This window comes from Rosa rugosa, chromosome 5 (genome assembly GCF_958449725.1).
Source record: "Rosa rugosa chromosome 5, drRosRugo1.1, whole genome shotgun sequence".
In the NCBI taxonomy this organism is placed as follows: domain Eukaryota; kingdom Viridiplantae; phylum Streptophyta; class Magnoliopsida; order Rosales; family Rosaceae; genus Rosa; species Rosa rugosa.
The window spans coordinates 52,631,922-52,652,108 of NC_084824.1; the positions used below are offsets into that span (position 1 = coordinate 52,631,922).

Below are 20,187 nucleotides of genomic sequence, written 5' to 3' on the forward strand. Positions count from 1 at the left end.
GAATAGAGTTTTAATTATTTCGGGTTCGACCCATTCAAGACAAAATGTGTCTCTTAATTACAATCCCTTGTTACAAGGGAACACCATTTGATTCCATTTATAAAGAAACCAATGTGTGGTTGTTTATTTTTGTGGCTGCACCAGAAATTTTGGAATGGGTTGCCTACGTACCCGGGAGGGGATCAAGCCACTCGTAGTTCAAGAGTTCCAATGAGTGAATGACCCATTGGAGGGCTTGGATTTTTGGGATAGGAAAAGTGTTTAGGACGCGGTTGCATCTAGATCATTTGATTCCAGATTGCCTACATACCCTTGCGGGATCAAACCATATGTAGTTCCAGCATTTGGGATTTAAATGGGTAGATGACCCATTTATTTTTGGATTTGTGTTTGAGATATTTGTGAGGGTTTAATGCCCTTGAATTTGCTTTTGGGTATTTTGGGAATGATTTTATTTTTCTGGTGTTTGGATGAATTTGACTGGTGGAGTCAGAGATTCGGATATTGGCTGAATTTGACTGGTGGAGTCAGGGATTCGATTTGAATTTGTGGTTGCATCTACTGGGTCGCTAGATTGCCTACATACCCTTTGAAGGGATCAAACCACTGTAGTTCATGTATTTTGAGAATTTGGGATTTTTCTTGGTTTTGTACCAAAAGGATATTTTTTAGGTTCCGGAGCATTTTTTACCAAACCAAAGCCTGGGTATTTGGAAATGAAACTCATAGCGTCATGCTTTGCCAAATTCTTTCAACAGGCCCAAATTTTGGAATGGGCTTCTTTTGTACCCTCGTGAATCATATTCCTCGATTCATGAAGCTCTCTTGACCCCACATTTAATGCGGGGACTTTTGATGCACCGAGTGAACTTCGAGGCTCGATTTTAGAATCCGGAGACATGCATAAACTTTTATTTTGGGCATCAGGACAGACACCCCTTAAAGACTTCTCAAAGGCCCAGCCTTCTTGGAGGCCCAAATCTGATAAGGACACCCAGCTGCAATTTAATATTTTTCAATTCTTCTTTTCCATCCCTGTGCTTCGTCTTATCCCCAAACCACGAAGAATGCGAGCTTGGGTTTGTACCATTACCAGGTCGAATTAGAGATGGACTCAAAGTCCGAAATCAACTTGGAGAGGCCAACACATGCATGGGTCTCCAACGAAAAGTCTCTGAGTAACCGAAGCTTGAAACTTGGCCAGTTGCTTTTCTCTGTGGAGAACCAAGTAAACCTCTCTCCCTGCCTTCGCTTTTAGCTCTATAATTCAGAAGGCTAGATGCTGACATCCAATTTTCTTCCATAGCATTTTACAACAATTTTGGAAAGAGTGGAGCTCTGTGCATCGCGGAGCCATCCAATTCGAAGATTGACACATTGTGGGTAAGGCCAAACCCAACTGACTTGAATTGATGAACATTGACCTTCTTTGTTTTGCTCACAATCCCAGTACAAGAGTTGGACATGCTAATTAAACCTTTGTCTTTTACAGTTTAATTAGGCTATGCTTTGGTCTGTGGCACCATCAGAACCACCATCCTTCTTTTTCCTTTTATATTGTTTTGTACTTTGTCAACTTTTGCAATTGTCCTGTTCTCATTGATTTCATTTAGGGAAAATCGTCCAAACAGTGTCTGAATTTTTCCAGACTATTAATTTTCATACCTATACTTTGAAAAATATCAAAATGGTACCTGAAAATTTAAGCCCGACCCAATTTTCATACCTGACAACAGTAAAAACGTTAACCCCGTTAATTTTTGAGGGGTAAATCTGGTACTTCATGTATTCCAAATTTCTGCAACTGTGATCAGAAGAGGACGCCGATGAAGTACGCTGATCCACCCTCACCATCCTCCAGATCATCTTCTTCTTCATCAATGCAAAAATCATTGTCTGCTTCTTAAGTACAAATCTTACTGGCTCTTCTACTTCCATTTCTACTTCTGCCTGTAATTCAAGTTCATAGCTTCTACTGTGCCTGGTGTTGACTTTTTTCTGAGGACAAATTATTGGAAGCTAGGCATTATGGTTACATTGAAAACACCTGAAAAAGAAAATGGGTTTCGTCCCAATTTTAAGAGGCCTAGAGTTAAAGCATTTTGAGATTCCCTGAAGGTTGTGGACGATATGTGGTTCGTCCCAAAGGATCCATCTTCTACTCCTTCCTTAACCTCAGAAACCTTAACTCTAGGTGGAATACTAACCTGCTTCATAAACCCATAAATAATCACCTCCCAACAATAATCAATTCCCTCATTATCTTCATCCTTCCCCCAAAACCCACCTTAAAGTTTCAACCTTTAAACCAAAATCACATCCCTAAAAATCAATTCACCCACACCAAAATCAAATCAAACCAACAAAAAGCCCCAAAAGTTACTCCACTTACCCTCTTTTCTTCTTTCAGATGAAGAACCCAAGCCCCTCTGACCCATTCCCTATGAAGCCTCAACTCATCTACCTCAAACTCAACTCTCTGCTTCACAAACCGAAAAAACACCTCGAACTAGATGACAGCCACCAGAACCTTTAGGCAGCAATTCCACAACTGAAGAAGAACCCATTCGTCCCACGACAGCCACCAGAGTACTTGGATTTTCTGCCTGGAATTGAAGGGCTTGAGAGAAATGAAGGCGTGCCTATCGATTACTTGTTGGGGGCGGCGGCGCTGGTTGAATTTCTCGGCGTTGGGGTTGTTCCACCGCGCGAATCGGACGTCCGTGGGCGGGTGAATCTGAAGCGGGTTGTGGGCTGGGTGCGGGTTCATCGGTGGCGCGAAAATGGGGCACGAAGTCGAGAGAGATAGAGAGAGCGCTTTGTCCTTGGTTTGATGAAGTAGCAATTCGAAGAAGAAGAAAGAAAGAAAGAAAGAATCAGTGAAGTGAATCAATTGTGAGAAAAAAAGAAAAGAATTCGAAAGCAGCTGGAAGAAGAAGGTTCACTCCAGAAAAAAAAAGTTTTTTGTTTCGGAAGTACCGGATTTACCCCTAAAAAATTAATGGGATTAACGTTTTTACTGTTGCCATGTATGAAAATTGGGTCGGGCTTAAATTTTCAGGTATCATTTTGATATTTTTCAAAGTATAGGTATGAAAATTAATAGTCTGGAAAAGTTCAGACACTGTTTGGATGATTTTCCCTTTCATTTAATTGAAACAAAACTGGAGCCACCGCCAAGCTCTCATTGACTCTTCAAACTTGATTATAAAATCAATGCCAGACCTTTCTTCATTTTTTCCTCTTGCAACACCTCATCAAGCTTGTAACTTGTGCAATTGTTAATTAAGCATTTTGTTTTGTTCTCAGCTTAATTAAGCTTTCTCACATGGCCTGCAACATTGCCAGAACTTTCGTTTTATATTTTATATTGGGGAAAAATTCATCAACGGTGTCTGGACACTTAGGGGACTTTCAGAATGATACCTGAACTTACAAAGTTATCAATGTGATACCTGGACTCATTTTTTCGTATCAACGTCGTACCTATGACCAATTTCCGTAACGGCTCCGTGACGGAAATTGGCCGTAGGTATCACATTGATACGAAAAAATGAGTCAAGGTATCACATTGATAACTTTGTAAGTTCAGGTATCATTCTGAAAGTCCCTAAGTGTCCAGACACCGTTGGTGAACTTTTCCCAATTTTGCACGTGCGATGCACGTGAGTCACTTAATGAAGACAAAAGGACCGATTTACCCTCAAATTCTTTCTTTTCTTTTTTTATTCTTCTTTCTTTCTTTCTTTCTTTCTTTCTTCTTCTTCTTTTTTGGTTTCTGGTTCCCCCAACTTCAAATCCTATAGCAAATTGAAATTGTGCATTGAGGCTTCACCGCTCACTCCGAGTTTATCCCCGTCGCCGTCGCCAATGACTTGACCACAACAACCTCCACCACCGCACAACAACGTCGTCCTCCGCTGCTTCTCGATTGGGTTTGGGGATAAGAACTGCTTCTTCCTCCACCGCTAGCGAAATCGTGGAGGCTCAAGGCCACATTCTAAGGACCACCGGCCGGAAGGACCGCCACAGCAAGGTTTGCACCACCAAAGGCCCCAGGGACCGCAGCATCAGGCTCGTCGCCCACACCGCCATTCAATTCTACGACATGCAGGACTGGCTTGGATACGACCAGCCTAGCAAGGTCGTCGATTGGCTAATCAAGAAAGCCAAGGCCGAAATCAACGAGCTCGACTAGCTGCCACCGTGGAACCCAAACTAAATTTATGTTCATACAACATTTTCTCCAACGATGCCGATATCCGCCGCGCAGGACACGCAGAACGTGAGCCTCAATTTCTCGATGGTGGAGGCTCCGAGTTCTTTGTCTACTAATCGGCGAGGCACAATGGTGGGTAGCAGCGGAGTGGCGAAGCTGGTGAATAAGAACAGCTCAAATTTTTTGCAGGTGAGGATGGTGTGGAGGCCGAAGTTGTTAATCTTTGTCTGCCTAAAATTGCCTCTGATCGAAGTTGGGCTAGAGGCCGAAGTTGTCGGCTAAACCGATGAAATTGCAGGTGAGGATGGTATGGAGGTGGTGTTGCATGTCGGGAACGAAGGAGAGGATGGAGGGGTGGGATTGGAGCTGTGATTTGAGAGTGGAGGGCTGGCGGGGTCTGAGTTTCTGATCAATGGTGTATAAAAGGGGGTCGGAGGAGAGAACGAGAGTGGTGGTGGTCAAGTCATTGGCGGTGGCGGCGGGGATGAACTCGGAGTGAGCGGTGAAGCCTCAATGCACAATTTCAATTTGATATAGGATTTGAAGTTGGGGGAACCAGAAACATCTGTGGTGCATGAAGGTGGATTGACACGCAACAGCGGTGTTTGATCGGCGATCGGCGGTGGGAATCGGACGAGCAAGATGATTTGAATCTTGATGATTCAAATCAGGGGAAGAAGAAACCAAAAAAGAAGAAGAAGAAGAAAGAAAGAAAGAAAGAAAGAAAGAAGAATAAAAAAAGAAAAGAAAGAATTTGAGGGTAAATCGGTCATTTTGTCTTCATTAAGTGACTCCCGTGCATCGCACGTGCAAAATTGGGAAAAGTTCACCAACGGTGTCTGGACACTTAGGGACTTTCAGAATGATACCTGAACTTACAAAGTTATCAATGTGATACCTGGACTCATTTTTTCGTATCAATGTGATATCTACGGCCAATTTCCGTCACGGAGCCGTTACGGAAATTGGTCATAGGTACGATGTTGATACGAAAAAATGAGTCCATGTATCACATTGATAACTTTGTAAGTTCAGGTATCATTCTGAAAGTCCCCTAAGTGTCCAGACACCGTTGGTGAATTTTTCCCTTTATATTGCTTTGTGCATTTGTGAGTGTCTGGAATTGCTTTGTTGACATTGACCAAGACTTGGGTTAAAGCTTTATCTTTACACAAGGATGTCACCGCCAGAGACTTTTGTTCTTTAGCTTTTTTTTATATCAGCACCGCTTCGATTTCTTGCAACAATATTGGCTTAAAACTTGCTACAGCCTTTGAATAGTTGAATTTGATTTTTCCAAAGGACAAATGGTCTTGACGCTACTGCATTCTATCATCCAAGTGTAGCAATTCACCATAATCAAGTTTTGAACTTTGTTTTGCTATTCCACCTCATTCCACTTTGCTTCTTCTGTTTATACTTGTTTGCACCTTGACACATCGTACCCGAGAACGCATGCTTGTCATTTTGCTTTTGTCATTCTCATTGTACTTGTGCAATTTGATGGAACTCTCTCCTCTGTAAATGCCACCAGAACATCATTCTTGCTTCCTTTTCTTTTGTATCTTTTGCTTTGTACTTCGGTAACCTCTGTAATCGACATTTGATCTCATTTGTTCAATGAAGACGCTGCCTATCATCTGTATTACCAACTGCTGCAATTTCAAGGCTTTTGTTAACCTTATTATTATTTTTTTATGCAGGTACAAAACAAGTACAGGAGCTGTGGTGGTTGATAGAGGGTGGATTGGTCCTTTGTAAACAAGATATGAAATTTGGGCCAAGCTGTTTGGCTATGACGGTTGACAGAGAGCAGGGATGGTTATGGCCTTTGGTTCCCTTTGTTGCCATTTAGCACCATCGTACTCCAGCAGCTTTGTATTTGCTTTGTTGCTGCTGAGAGCGAGCTCGGTGAAGCATGCAGCTATGACATGGTTTCCCAATGTGCAACTACAATGATCTTCGGAGACGCTGCTCCGGCATGGTCCATCGGAGACGCTGCTCCGGCATGGTCATCGGGACGCTGCCCGGCATGGTCATCGGAGACGCTGCCCGGCATGGTCATCGGAGACGCTGCCCGGCATGGTCATCGGAGACGCTGCCCGGCATGGTCATCGGGACGCTGCCCGGCATGGTCATCGGGACGCTGCCCGACATGGTTCATCGGAGACGCTGCCCGGCATGTTCATCGGAGACGCTGCCCGGCATGTTCATTGGAGACGCTGCTCCGGCATGTCTTCTTTTATGCAGCATCGTTGAGAAACCTGTGAACACAAAGAAAGTGGAGATCTTTGGAAGGGAGGGAGTCTCAACCTTTGTGGTGAACTTCACGCTGTTGGATTCTTCTTGCTTGCAGCAGGGCCTCGGCTATCTTCTCCTCTTTCTCCCTCCGTCCTCCGCGTCCATATTGCTGGCTTTATATAGTGGACTGATGGAGAGATTAACGTAAATGTTGTTGACTCCCACTTGAAATGAAATAGCTAGAGTCTCATTTTTCCAAGGCTCTTGAAGATGATTTGTCCTTGTCTTTGATTTGAGACGTTCTCTCCTGCTACTCCTATTCTTTCTCTTTTTTTTTTATCATTATTTGGCTGGAACTTTATCTTGTATAATAAAGAAAACCCCCAGCAAAGTGTAGCACGGCATCATGGAATTTTGCTCCTTTTTTGCCTCATATGCTCATTATTTTTTTTTTTTTTTTTTATCTCAACAGGGGGTTGAGAGAGAGGAGAGAGAGACAGAGAGAGGGGCACATGTAATTAACTAATTAATTCAAGGGTAAAATTGTCATTTTATTTTAAACTGGATAAGTGAGAATAAAAATTTGTTGCTGGAGTAAGTGGGATAATTTTATTTAATTTTGGTGTTTTGGGTCAATGACCCTTTTTTTTATAGCAATAAAACTTGCTTCTTGTTCTTTTTTTGTTCTTTCTCTTTCTTAATTAAGTTCATTATATGCACAATAAGATATCAGACTATCAGAGTATTTAGCAGACAATGTGATTAAAGCTTCATTGTTAATACATGTTTTCAAAGCTTGCGCGCGTTTGCACTTTAATATATTATAAGTAAAATACTCTTAGACTCTTAGTAGGCGGCTTTTGGTTTTCCAGCAAAAGAGGAGTAATTTCGCAGTAACCGTTGATAGATGACTAGTATAAGGAATTAGAAAAACATTAGCTAGTCAAACCACTTAACTTGCACGAAAGAAGGTTGACTTTTGAGTTTTGAATCTATTAAAGATGAAGATGAGCAGGATTCTGGTATTATCATCGATCGAGCAGCTAGTTCCCTTAATTCAATTTGGTTTTAAATAATCTCATTGCTCCAATTCCTGCTAGCCGGATTCTATTTCTGTCATATTATATCTTGTAGCAAGGTAAGTTATACTTGTATTTCAAGCTTTTACGAAAAGGCTTTTCTTTTAATTGTTTACATACGATGTTAATTTTTTTTCTTTTCATTCGAATTTTTTCCAGCCTTTTGAGAAAGTTAATTAGATACAAAGAACAGCCATGGCAATCAAGGGTATAAGAAGTAGCTCAAGTCATATTTCAGTTGTTATAGAAGATAAAGATGTTGAAGCACTGCAAGACAGGATGATGGAAAACCTTTGCCGCGATTTACCATTCTCTGACATATGTTGCATCTTCAGAGTTCCCGAAGTTCTCCGGAGACATAACCCGAAGGCATACACACCTGATGTTGTCTCAATAGGACCCTTTCATCGTGGCGGTGAATCATTTCAACGCATGGAAATCGTGAAGCAATGGTATTTACATAACCTTCTCTCACGCAAGAATATAAGTTTGAAACATTTGATTGAAGCCATTTTTAGGGATGAGAATCGTGCCCGTGATTTTTATTCTGAACCACTTGATCATCTTAACCAGAGCAGCTTCGTAGAAATGATGATAATAGATGGTTGCTTCCTGCTAGAACTATTTAGGAAGTTTAGGGATAAGGATCATGGGCAAATTAAATTTAGCGACCCCATATTCAACATGGATTGCATGTTTCAATATATATGCCATGACCTTTTGCTACTAGAAAATCAGATTCCTTGGTTTGTCCTAAACTGTTTATATACCCTTACCTTAGACCCCAGGGATGACCCCTCCCTCAGAAAACTAATGCTCACTGTCTTCAGCTCACATCATCAACTGGCACATAATTGTCGTTCATATCTGCACCATCTAAATAATAATGTCCATGATGTAGATGACGATGATAGCAAAATCTTGCACATACTTGATTTGATAAGAACTTCGATAGTCTTCCCATTTAAAGATCAGTCTCAACAAAAAAAAGATCAGTTTGATCTATCATTCTATCATGACTCGGAGAAAGAATTGATGCATCCTGCGCTTGCTCTCTCAGAGTCCGGTATTAAATTCCGAAGGGCATCCTCCGCTGATGCTAAAAGCATAATGAACATTGAATTCAAGAATGGGACTTTGGAAATTCCTCAACTAGCAATTGGAGAGTTGACGGATTCATTGTTCAGAAATATCATTGCCTTTGAGCAATGCTGTCCTGGTCAATCGCACAAGATAACATCCTATGCCGTTTTAATGGACAACCTCATCAGTTCCAGCAAGGACATGGAGTTTCTTTGTGAGAAAAAAATAATTGATAACTGGCTCAGCGATGAGGATGCTTCAAAGTTCTTCGTCAAGCTTTACTATGACACCGAGCTCAATCAGTTCTACTATGCTGGACTCTGCAGTAAACTCAATAAACATTATGATCACAAGTGGAATATGTGGCAAGAAAAGTTCAAACGCACCTACTGTTCTGATCCATGGAAATTTATCTCATTGACTGTAGCCATAATTTTTTCGGTTCTCACTCTGGTGGAGATCATATATACCATTCTGGAATACTATTAATCACCACCATCAATGGTTCTTGTATTTCTTCTATTTACCATTCAAAAGGTCAAATGTTTGTACTTCTGTTATTTACCATTCCAAAAGCCAATTGTTAAGGTATAGATGTGTTTGGAATTGGTCTAAACCTCTAATTACATAGTGCCCCTCTTCAATGAATCTCCCGTTTCTGACCTTTGCTGGGATTGATGGAATTTGTGGGTAAAAGACAGGGTTAAATGGTCAGTTCGATCGATCAAATACTTGCTGGTATGAAATGATTAAGATCACTGATCGGATAAACCAAACCAAATGGTACTCTAATAAGATCAATACCGTTGAATGCAGACAATGCATTCTAGAAGCAGAGAATCAAATGCATATATTAGTCTTGATCGAAAATATTAATTTTCGTGCAAGAGAAGTTATATTGACCATCGACAGTATTGGACGTACTGGGTCAGTGCTTGACCTTTGCAGGTTGATCAGGTTGACTTGAACTTTCTTTATGCTGAAGAGGTCGACTTGGAACTGTTAACTCTATAAAAGATGAACTGAGGGTTTGAACTTTCTGTAACCCTTTCTCTTCTAAGTTTCTATTTCAATCCTTCCCCCTTCACTAAGTTGATGAATATGCGGTGAACAGCTTGGTATCAGGAACTTCATTAAGGTAAATGCTTTCTGTATGTTATTATTTCTTCTCAACATTTTTTTCCTCTGTTTTTGTACTTGATATCAATGTCTTAACCATCCTCTATTATCTTCTTGGAGCGCTTTTGTTTGTTTCTTTGTTGAGGGGGCATCTGATTGTCAACCTCTGTTCAATTCTGCTCCTCATCTCGGAAATCATAACATAGTTTTATAACATTTTTTTTGTTTGTTCAATTTTGAAATCACGTTTTAAAGACACTTGATTCAATAGTATTTGTAACTTTTTTTTTGGAAAGCCTGGACTTAGTATTCGTAACTTAATATCTGCATTTACATTTCTGGTTATTTATTGAGAATACTCTGTTTAAAGATGAAATATTTTAAGAACATGTTAATGCTTCTAGATAGGTATTTTCTTTTTAATGATATGTGGGGATGGAGTTATTTGTTATTTATGCTAGCTAAAGTTAGAATGACAAATCATTTTATGGTTATGACTTGTGAGGAACTTTCGATCTATTATAATCAAACATAAGGAATATAGAGATATGGTGTGACTAACCGCTTTCTCTCTCTAGGGACTTTTCCTCTGCCTTCTGTCTAGAAAACCCATCAGTATAGTTTTCCTTCTCCTCCCCCCTCTCTTGCTCGATCTAGGTCTTTTTGATCTGGATGTTGGCCTGAGAGATGGGGGAGTCTTTAATTTCTAGCTTTTCTCGGTTTTCTCCTCTCCGTTTACTTCCAACCGGCGGGTTTTGCCTGGAGTCTATCTCCGATCTGGCCCGATCTTGTCTTATCCTTCCTCTAATTGAAGGTTACCAAATTGAACGTGTGAGGCTAGCTACGTCCACTTCATGAAAGTAAGCACCGTAAGTAAAGAGATTAAAAGTGAGAAGCATAGGCGCTCTAGCATAGTAATGGGAGTGTCAGACCTAGTGTGGAGAGGTGATGTTATTTTGTTCTCCTTTTAGTGGTGACCCCTTTTACAAGTGGCTTTGGTTAGCAGGTACTTATCTGTTATCACAAGTATGTCATTATCTTACCGTGGAGCTCCCTCATCCATACACGTGACGCTATATATACATAATAGTAATCTCTAGCTTGGCCAACGCAGGTTTTGACTGTTTTGCTCTCTAAATCGTCTACTTTTGAGGAGCTAATATCGCTTGATTCATTATTTAATTTATTAAAAAAAAAAAGACAAAAACCCCCACATCAAAAAGGAAACACAAGTACATAAGGAATACAAGTGGTTAGATTTTTCGTGATAGTATTGAGGCATTTTTTCAAAAATTCACATTTGTTGTCATGTTAGTTGTCTGGCAAGATAAGCACGTATAAGCATAAGTTAGAAAACAATAGCTTTTACTCACAACTAAAAAACAAAAGTACACAAGATAAGCACCGATAACTACAAATTTATTACATGTGGCAAATTTTCAAGTCATACACGTGGTCAATTTATATTAGATGACATGGAGGTCATATAATCCCAAGGCACCGTGTGTGAATACTTTGATAAAGTAATCTAGGCTTCACAACCAAAGCCAAGTCAAGTCACAATGACAAGAGAGGCTCAAATTCTTTTAAACACTTGTAATTCCTCATATTCCAATGTTTTCTCTACACTTTTTCTATCCTTCAAGCTATACGATTATTTTCGCAACTTTTTTGAAAGAACTAGTACTAGTACTATGGTAGTGTATTTCCACTTAAAAATTTTCTTGATTTTACTAATCATCGAAATTGATCCCGTGCCAACCTATACTGTTTCAGTCTTTTGATTTAGGTACATCTAATTAGATTGAAGATTTGAATCATTGTCATGGAAGACGATAAAGAAATCAATGTTGAAGCATTGGAAAACAACATTAGTTCAAAACTTCACTGTGATTCACCCCTGTCTGCCAAGTGCTGCATTTTCAGAGTTCCTCAGGTTATTAGGAGACAAAATCCAAAGGCATATCAACCTGATGTTGTCAAAATTGGACCCTTTCATGATCGAGGCAGTAAACACTTCCAACCCATGGAAAATGTGAAGCTCTGGTATTTGCGTAACCTTCTCTTGCGCAAGAATGTAACTTTGAAAACGTTAATTCAAGGCATTAATATTATCGAGTTTGAGAAACATGCCCGTGAGTTTTATGCAGAACCACTTGATCATCTAAACAAGAATGACTTCATTGAAATGATGATACTTGATGGTTTGTTCATAATCGAACTATTTCGGAAGCTTTGGTTTAGTGAAGATATCAGCATCAATGACCCGATATTCAACATGGATTGCATGTTTCAGTATTTATGCCATGACCTTTTGCTACTTGAGAATCAGCTTCCTTGGTTTGTTCTCAACTCTTTATATATCCTTACGAAGGAGACTGTTGATTGCTCCCTGAAAAAACTTCTGCTTGTCATCTTTTACTCAGAACCACAACTGGGACTTAACTCCAATCGCTTCATAGATCATAATACCATTTTCCTAGACACTGATCACTTTGATGATGATCCTGATCATGACGACAAAATTTTGCACATACTTGACCTCATAAGAACTTCAAGTGTTTTCAAATTCAAAGATGATCGGTTTCAGCAATCTTTCTACGGTCCTAACACGCAATTGAAAATACATCCGACTACTACTCTCTCAGACGTCGCAAGTGACATCAGTGACAGCATAGTGAATATAGAATTGGAAGACAGAGTTTATAACAATTTTCACCCGCCATCCTACGGCCTTAAGACACAGTTTATGCATCCGGCCACTACTCTATCAGAGGCAGGAGTCGTATTCAGAATGGATTCCGGCGATAGGAAGAGCATAATGGACATAGAATTCGAAGATGGAGTGTTTACTATTCCACCACTAGTCATTGGAGAGTTGACAGAATCACTCTTCAGGAACTTGATTGCATTTGAGCAATGCTATCATGGATGTTCGCATAAAATAACTTCATATGTGGTTCTAATGGATAACCTCATCGCTTCACAAAAGGATATGAATTTGTTTTGTGAGAAAAACATAATAACTACTAATTGGCGGAGTGCTGAATTAGACACGTATCAATTCTTCAACAAGCTTTATAAGGACACCTCGCTTAAGGAGTTCTTGTATGATGGACTGTGCTACCAAGTAAATGAACATTACCAAGTTGCACAGGACAAAAAGCTTCAAAGAATGAGGCGTGAGCTACGAACTACTGCACAGTTGAAGCGTGATTATCTAACGTGGAATGTTACTTCAACAAGCCTCTGGAAAGTTACTTCTTTGATTGCAGCTTCTGTCCTTTTGGGAGTCACCATACTTCAAACCATATATGCCATGAAGCAATATTATTATTCCCTTCGATAATGTTAATTTGTAACTCGTTTACTTTGTAGATTAAGCATTCATTTTAGTGTACATTGTTACTTTGAGAGGCTACTACAATAAGGTCACTGCTATCACCTTCTAATTTGTAAAACCTTTACAGAGAAATACAGTAGTCTTCTTCCTCTTTTCTTCATTCTCTGTTTCTTCTTCTTCTCCTTTCTTCATTTTCGTCTCCCTTAGATTGATTCCTAGAATTGCGGCATTGTATCAGAGCCCCTGGTGGCCTAACCATTGCTCATACACGTTTCTTCTTCCGCTGCAATTTTCTTTCAAAGCCAAATACTTGTATAATTACCGAATCAAAAAACCAAGAAATCAAAGTTCTGTACAAATACCAGTCAAAAATTCAAGATTGAAGATGATCGTTGTTCGTTTTCTGTAGCTGTTCTTATTCACGGTTTAGTTTATTGTTCGTAGTCGAAGATCCAAGCTTGCTCGTACACGAAGCTGTTCAAATATTCTTCTTCCAAATTGCCAGTACAATTACCAAGAAATCGAAGCTTTTTTCATATTCTGTAGCAGTTTCTGTATCAAATTCAAGATCCAAGTTTCAATTTTGAAGATTTTAATGGCTACTCTGACTCAAGTTTGCAACTCTGTTCCTGTTCGTCTCGATGAAACTAATTACCCAACTTGGTTATATTTGATGCAACATCATATTAGAGGGCATGGTTTACTCAAATTCAATCTCAGCTGAAGCACTTAGCACTTACTCTAGTGATTGGATGCCAAACTTCAATGGAGGTATGGACCACTCTCAAACAACATTATGCAGCAAATTCTGAATTTCACATTTTGCGATTGAAGTCTACTCTGCAAAATATCTGAAAAGGATCAGATTCTATAGACGAGTATTTGTTGCGCTTCAAAACTGTTAGAGATCATTTAGCTGTGGTTGGTGTTAGAATATCATATCAAGATGTTAAGAGTTTGATTCTAGCTGGGCTTCCTAGTGAGTATGGCCACACTAGGCAAATTATTAGAGGCAAGAACCATGTAGATTTGCAAGAAGTGAGAGCATTGTTATTGTCAGCTGAAACTGAGATAGAACTAGAGAATAAATCTGCACCATTAGCTCCATTAGCTGCAATGATGGCACAAAATGGAATGATGCATAACTCTCAGTATGGAATGTCCTCTGGTTTGGTGTCACCTCCTGGTTTTGGTCAGCCACATGGTGCATTCACATCACCCTAATGTGAATAATTGTGCTATGTCAAATGGTGTATCTAACCATGAATCATCTGGAATATCTACCATGCATCACTGTGTTGCGGTATATTGCATCTCCTACAACCGCACCACAGTTTGGTTATGTGGCTCCACAGAATACTATGATACCAAGTACTGGTTTTGTTGCTCCTTCAAATGGAGGTTTCATGCCTAATTCAAGTGTTGGTACTTCTTCTGTACCCAACAATGCATCTGTGATAAGTAACACAATAGGTAGTGAAGGGATTTTTAGCTCAGTGCTATCACAGTATCATTATCCTTACTGGTTATGTTGCTCAAAATGATTCTAGCACCTCATATGTTGATTATGTTCAACAGTCCAATCTTAATTACAACAGAGCACAACAACATGGATACTTCTCCCAACAAAATGTGCAACCTGGTACATTCAACAACAGCTCTCAGCAGAATCTACAGCAAAATAATGGCCTTTCTCGGAAGGGGAAATTTTCTTTACAGGTTGGTATATTAATTCATACACTGAATGCCAAATTTGCAAGAGGAAAGGACATTCTGCTAAAAGTTGATACTACAGACAACCTCAAGTAGTCAAGTTAACTCTCTAAGAACTGCAGCAGGGACTAATGTTGGCACTTCAAATGATTTTGGCAGTTCTAATCCCAATCATCATGCTAATTTTGGAGGTCGTAATGGTTTTGGACCTTCAAATCTTTTCAACAGTTACCTTGAAGCTTGTCAAATCTGCTACAAGTCTACAACTCTGGTCATACTGCTCAAATTTGCTCTCAGCAATCTTCTCCTAGGCATTTTTGTGCTTCTGGATCATCCATGCAATGTCAGATTTTCTTTGAAATAGGTCACAGTGCAATCTAATGTTTGCATAGGCATCACTATGGTATTCAACCACCAACTTGTGCAGCACCTAAAGCTTTGTCAGCTACCATCCCCACTCAACCAAAGCCACCCTCCATTGCTACTCAACCAAATAACAATGCTTTTCAATCACAAGTCAAGCCTCTGCCATTTGTACATGCATCTCCATTATCAGTTCTACGTACCTGTGTCCTAATTTGTCTAAGGGTCAATTTTTCTCAACTTCACAATCCAAACTGTTTTTTTAGCTAGCTGTAATTATGTCGAGCAATTCCAAGAAGTTCGGAAATTAGAGCACAGACTACCCTCATATATATGATCCAAGAGCAGAAAATAATTCATTTGATCGCTCCCCTCTTCTTGAGAACTTGGCTGCATCTTTTGTTAGTTGATATGTCCTCCTGTGTGTTTAGGTTTATGAGCGAGATGTGTTTAATGGTCCAACTGGTTATTGGGGGTGTGATGGCGCGTGTGTTTCTCTTGGGCTATGTTTCCTTCCCCCTGTAGCTTGGCCTTGTTCCTTTTAACTATTTTTTTCAACCAAAAGAAGAAAAAGTTGAAGGAAGCTACATCAGTATGAGATATGTATCAAGCCACAGGGCACAAAAAAGAAACCGAGGTACAGAAAGCTTCTGCCGAAGCATAACATAACATAAGATTACATTTGAAGATGATCATAAGATTTTAGTACTCTAGTACTGAACACACATACACATCAGACTCGCACAGGCGGGCATCACATTACCAACGTAATGATATTGCCCATTATTATTGTACAAACGATGACACTGAACAAACATAAGAAAACGTAACACTCATCCCTCGGGCACTCGTTAGAGGCATTAGACACCCTCTTAGTCTCTCAATAGCAACCACCATGCATCTAATGATGTGCGTTAATGGGACCATCAGTGTGGCAACACTTGTAGCTCACATAGGTCTCCATGGTGCGAGGACACTCAGGACACTTCATTGTCTCCGGAACCTTTCCTGCAACACTTGGGATGTCAAGGCGGCAACAGTGCTTCATAGTCTGAATCACCTTCTCGTGGTACGCTTTGAATGAGACCTCAAAGCCCTTTTCCTTGATAAACTCCTTCCATCTCTCAAAGTCCTCAAGCACCTTCAAGATTGTGAAGCCGTGGCCAGTGACCACCACAGTAGACCCTTTGCTAAGCACAGCCCATCCACTCTCATTTTTGTAGGAAAGCAGCTTCTGGACTTCTTTGGTGACGGTGTCCGTTTGCTTGTTGACATTGGTGAAGAACAGGCTCTCAATGCCGCTCCAGAAACGCCCGAGAATGCCAAGGTCTTCTCCTCCTTTTGCGCTCTTACCCACACAATACAGCTCAATGTTGATCTTAAGTTCCTTAATAAAAGGATCATTTGCAATGGCAGTTGCTTTCTTTGTGAATTGCTGAATCCATTCATTGTCCTTGCCTCCGTAGAAGAAAATATACTTCTCCTCCTTGATCTGTTGATGAGTCAACATGTTACAAATTAAACAATGAAATTTGTTTCTAGTAGTGTAACATGATATGTTGTTAGATTATCATTTGGACCATAAATTATAACAATATTTCACATAGAGGCCCACATTCACATTCACATTCTTGCAAACGTAACATGTCAAAAGGTATGCATTGTGATAAATGTAAGTAGGCGATTGTGAACATGAGTTTACTTACCCATGTCTGAATGGATGGGTGAATATCATTCACAATGGGGGTGATCCACTCTTTGTCATTTCGAATAGTGTCTTCTATGCCCTTATGGAAAGGAAATGCCTTCATTCCATAAACCCGAATCAAGTGGAGAGCATTGGTGTTTTCCACTTTCCCTTGTGGGTTCATCACCACAACTGCAGGCTTACCCTTGAAGTGCCACTCTTCCTTAATGAACCTGATGCCAGCAACTGGTGAAAAGTACTGCACTGTGTACCATGGCATCTTAGTCCTCAAGATCTCGAACTTCTTTCGTAGCTCATCGGTCCATTGCTCCACAATGGGAATCCACACAATTTTGTACTTATCCTCTCTCTTTATTCCCTCATAAACTGGTCTGAGAATTGCAATGTCATCATCAGAAATGTCCAGGTTTGAAATGAACAACAACACATATTTCCTCCTCAGAACGTCAATGGTAACCTGTTTGGATAACCAATTTCATAGATTAGTAAAATATAAGTGTAAAACTACAAATTATGGTGGTAAATTTAGTCCAGAGTAAGGAACTAGCTAGGGGATCGAACAAACCGTTTTGTTACTGGAACCATCAATTATTGGCTGCACATTATCCTTGCTGAAAATCAGGGCCTTGAACACCTCCATAACTTCGGCAGGGGTCTGAAAAAGTTTTCTCAGCTTCCTATAGGTCTCTGCCTCCTCTGTTTTCAATACTAATTCTTCAGCATTTTTTTAGTACAAGATACATAACTAATAGAAAGTAATAATTAAAAAAGTAACCACCTATTTGTTTTTTGCAGATTATCAGCTGGATCTTAAGCTTGTTTAGGATGAAATGGATCTTTTGAGAATATTGGGATAAATCATGTGGCTTGTCCCTACATCAAATCAGCATTAGATAAATAAATGCTCTTTCACTATGCGGTAATCACATCAACTATAGAAATCATCAATGGTGTGGACAAAAAAGCTTACTCATCGCTGGTGAGAAGATGGACTTTAGTAGCACAAGCAACAATGGTTATGATAGACCAATAGACATCAACTGGGATATGGTCCATTGCAATAGCCAATGCAGGCACATCCTTTGGATCATAAGCAGAAAGCTTCTCCAGCTCAAAGATGCACTCAATCACTTGCAATGTGGTCTTGATCAGAGTGTTAAGCTCGACAACTGCCTGGCGCCGTTTCTGGAGGTCAGCGGGCTTGAGAAGGATGGGCACTCGCCTAAGGATTGCGACAGACTTGGCAAGTAGGTCAGATTGGTGAATTTGGGCAAGGAGCCAGAACTCACCATATTCCAAAGCAAATGCAGCCAAGGCCAAGACTGCCTTGGCTTCCCACGAATAGGTTGATAGCTTGTTGAGTATTGAAAGTGTTGATTTGTGGGCAATCTCTTCACCTGAAGCCTTGCAACATAGCTGAAATTTCATACAAGGGGTTAATTTTGGTAACTCAGAAAACAATTAGGAAATTATTGAGTAAAGTACTAATTAGTCACCTCACAACCAATGGACTTGAGGGTACACAATGGGGAGCTGAAGCTGGCTTTTGGGGGCTTCTCATCTATGGTTTCAACATGAACTTGGGTGCCCTGCAACAAGTCAGAAGTATTCATCAATTGAATTTAGTGTTCTACTACTCAAAATCAAAACACTGATATGTACTAGTTTAACAGTAACAAGTAAGATATATTTTCCCAAACATTTTTGAAAGTGCTATGAAGCTAAAGTCATCCCCAAGTGTTATAAATTTTTAATATAACCATATTCATCAATTGAATTTAGTGTTCTACTACTCAAAATCAAAACACTGATATGTACCAGTTTAACTGTAACAAGTAAGATATATTTTCCCAAACATTTTTGAAAGTGCTATGAAGCTAAAGTCATCCCCAAATGTTATAAATTTTTAATATAACCATGCTAAAATTCTAAAAATCCTATGAAGAACTTTCTGGTTATAAACTTTTACACAATAAAACCTTAATTAAGAAACTTAACATTACTATAAATCAACTATTTTAAGTTCAAAACGGAAAAGTATTTTAATGAAAAAAATATTGTATAGAGAATCATTTCTTGGTCCAAGTGTCCAAGACTCATGGCAAATCCCTTTATCTTTAATGGATTTTTCTTTTTTGTTTGTTTGGTATGTGACAACTCCATGAAGTTGATGTCGTCTGTCGTGGTGTTGGGGTCCCTAAAGACATCTGCTTCGAACATACTGAAAACGACTTGATCGTCCCGTCTAATCTGTTTTAATATGTAGCAAAAGTAAAGGTCCGATTCTCCACACCTCATCTTGTTTCCATTTTACCAGGAAAAAAGCCATATGAACTGTCCCGCATCGACTTTCCAGAAATAATGAAAATCCAAAAAAATTAAGGTACATCACAAATATTAACATGAACCCTAACTACAAACGCTAAAAAGTTAATATAGCTAAAATTATATGAGGTCGGCAACTGTGACTAACAGTGCCGCTTTAAACTCTATATCGGACTGTTCTGTGTTTAAGGAAATTTTTTTTTTTTTTAAATAAGGGATTAGGAGATATTAGCTCTTTGGAGACAAACGATGTAAAGAAACTTCATTACAACCATCTTTAGGATGAATACCAGATTTTAGTTCCTTCTATTTTTCGCTTTTTGATGTTACTTACAAACAAAATGGCAGTATCATGTTTTTGGCACAAATTGTACGTTAAAAGCCTTTTTTTAGTTTAATGCTTCTTTGGGTTTTGAAGCACTTATATCTGTGGTGAAATAAGCTTATGGACTTATGACTCATCGCAAAAGCGGTACCAGCAGATCAGCACTACCACTCCAAAACGCTTTCTACAGAAACACTCCAAGATCGAGCCACAAGAAGTCCATACATTTAAAAATAATAATAATAACAAATAAATAAATAAAAAGAACTAATTACTAGTATTTTGCTGGTGAAATAGTCTGCACGATCTACTAGCAAATTGGTTATACCTGCACGATGTTATCAACGATCTGGTTAGAGCGCTTGATGATGTTTTCGGTGATCAAGAAAAGAGAGTCGACATCAAAGGAGTCGTCCTCGTGGACATGGCTGGTGTAGATGAGCTCCAAGATTTTGTGGTCAGACATGGTGAACAAGCTGAGCTCACCCTCAATGTGCTGAACAGTGTTGGTGACTGACGAGGTCACCTTGCTCACCGCATTCTGTGCTATGCTTAGCATGGTGGAGGAAATGGCTTAGTGAACACTCAAGGAAATTAAGGAAATGAAGGAGCTGAGATTGTGGCGTATGGCTTTGCTGAGAGGAACCGGTTGTTCTTGCGTTCCGGTGC

The 20,187-nt window shown here is 39.7% G+C and overlaps 3 protein-coding genes across 3 annotated transcripts; 2 read left to right on the forward strand and 1 right to left on the reverse strand.

Annotated features, from left to right (window-relative positions):
* Window positions 1–7,254: 7,254 nt before the first annotated feature.
* On the forward strand, window positions 7,255–9,142 carry LOC133712299 (UPF0481 protein At3g47200-like). Its single transcript, XM_062138411.1, has 2 exons — window positions 7,255–7,598; window positions 7,699–9,142. Exon 2 carries the CDS (start codon window positions 7,735–7,737, stop codon window positions 9,109–9,111), a length of 1,377 nt encoding a protein of 458 aa, XP_061994395.1. The 5' UTR covers window positions 7,255–7,598; window positions 7,699–7,734; the 3' UTR covers window positions 9,112–9,142.
* An 11-nt stretch (window positions 9,143–9,153) lies between these two features.
* Window positions 9,154–13,239, forward strand: LOC133712298 (UPF0481 protein At3g47200-like). The gene is made up of 2 exons (XM_062138410.1): window positions 9,154–9,760; window positions 11,518–13,239. The coding sequence occupies exon 2, from the start codon at window positions 11,567–11,569 to the stop codon at window positions 13,088–13,090; it is 1,524 nt and encodes a 507-aa protein (XP_061994394.1). The 5' UTR covers window positions 9,154–9,760; window positions 11,518–11,566; the 3' UTR covers window positions 13,091–13,239.
* A 2,559-nt stretch (window positions 13,240–15,798) lies between these two features.
* LOC133712297 (protein SIEVE ELEMENT OCCLUSION B-like) lies at window positions 15,799–20,187 on the reverse strand. Its single transcript, XM_062138409.1, has 7 exons — window positions 19,847–20,187; window positions 18,365–18,457; window positions 17,839–18,284; window positions 17,647–17,741; window positions 17,434–17,564; window positions 16,867–17,325; window positions 15,799–16,652 (listed from the first exon to the last, which is right to left on the reverse strand). The coding sequence occupies exons 1-7, from the start codon at window positions 20,075–20,077 to the stop codon at window positions 16,062–16,064; spliced, it is 2,046 nt and encodes a 681-aa protein (XP_061994393.1). The 5' UTR covers window positions 20,078–20,187; the 3' UTR covers window positions 15,799–16,061.

Bases quoted from the DNA above. Each gene is read 5' to 3' on its own strand.
- LOC133712297 (XM_062138409.1), bottom strand. From the start codon at position 20,077: ATGCTAAGCATAGCACAGAATGCGGTGAGCAAGGTGACCTCGTCAGTC. The intron at 18,285-18,364 runs GTGACTAATTAG...ATGAAATTTCAG, and splicing joins TCAAGTCCATTGGTTGTGAG to CTATGTTGCAAGGCTTCAGG. The intron at 17,326-17,433 runs GTTTGTTCGATC...TTATCCAAACAG, and splicing joins ATGGTTCCAGTAACAAAACG to GTTACCATTGACGTTCTGAG.
- LOC133712299 (XM_062138411.1), top strand. From the start codon at position 7,735: ATGGCAATCAAGGGTATAAGAAGTAGCTCAAGTCATATTTCAGTTGTT.
- LOC133712298 (XM_062138410.1), top strand. From the start codon at position 11,567: ATGGAAGACGATAAAGAAATCAATGTTGAAGCATTGGAAAACAACATT.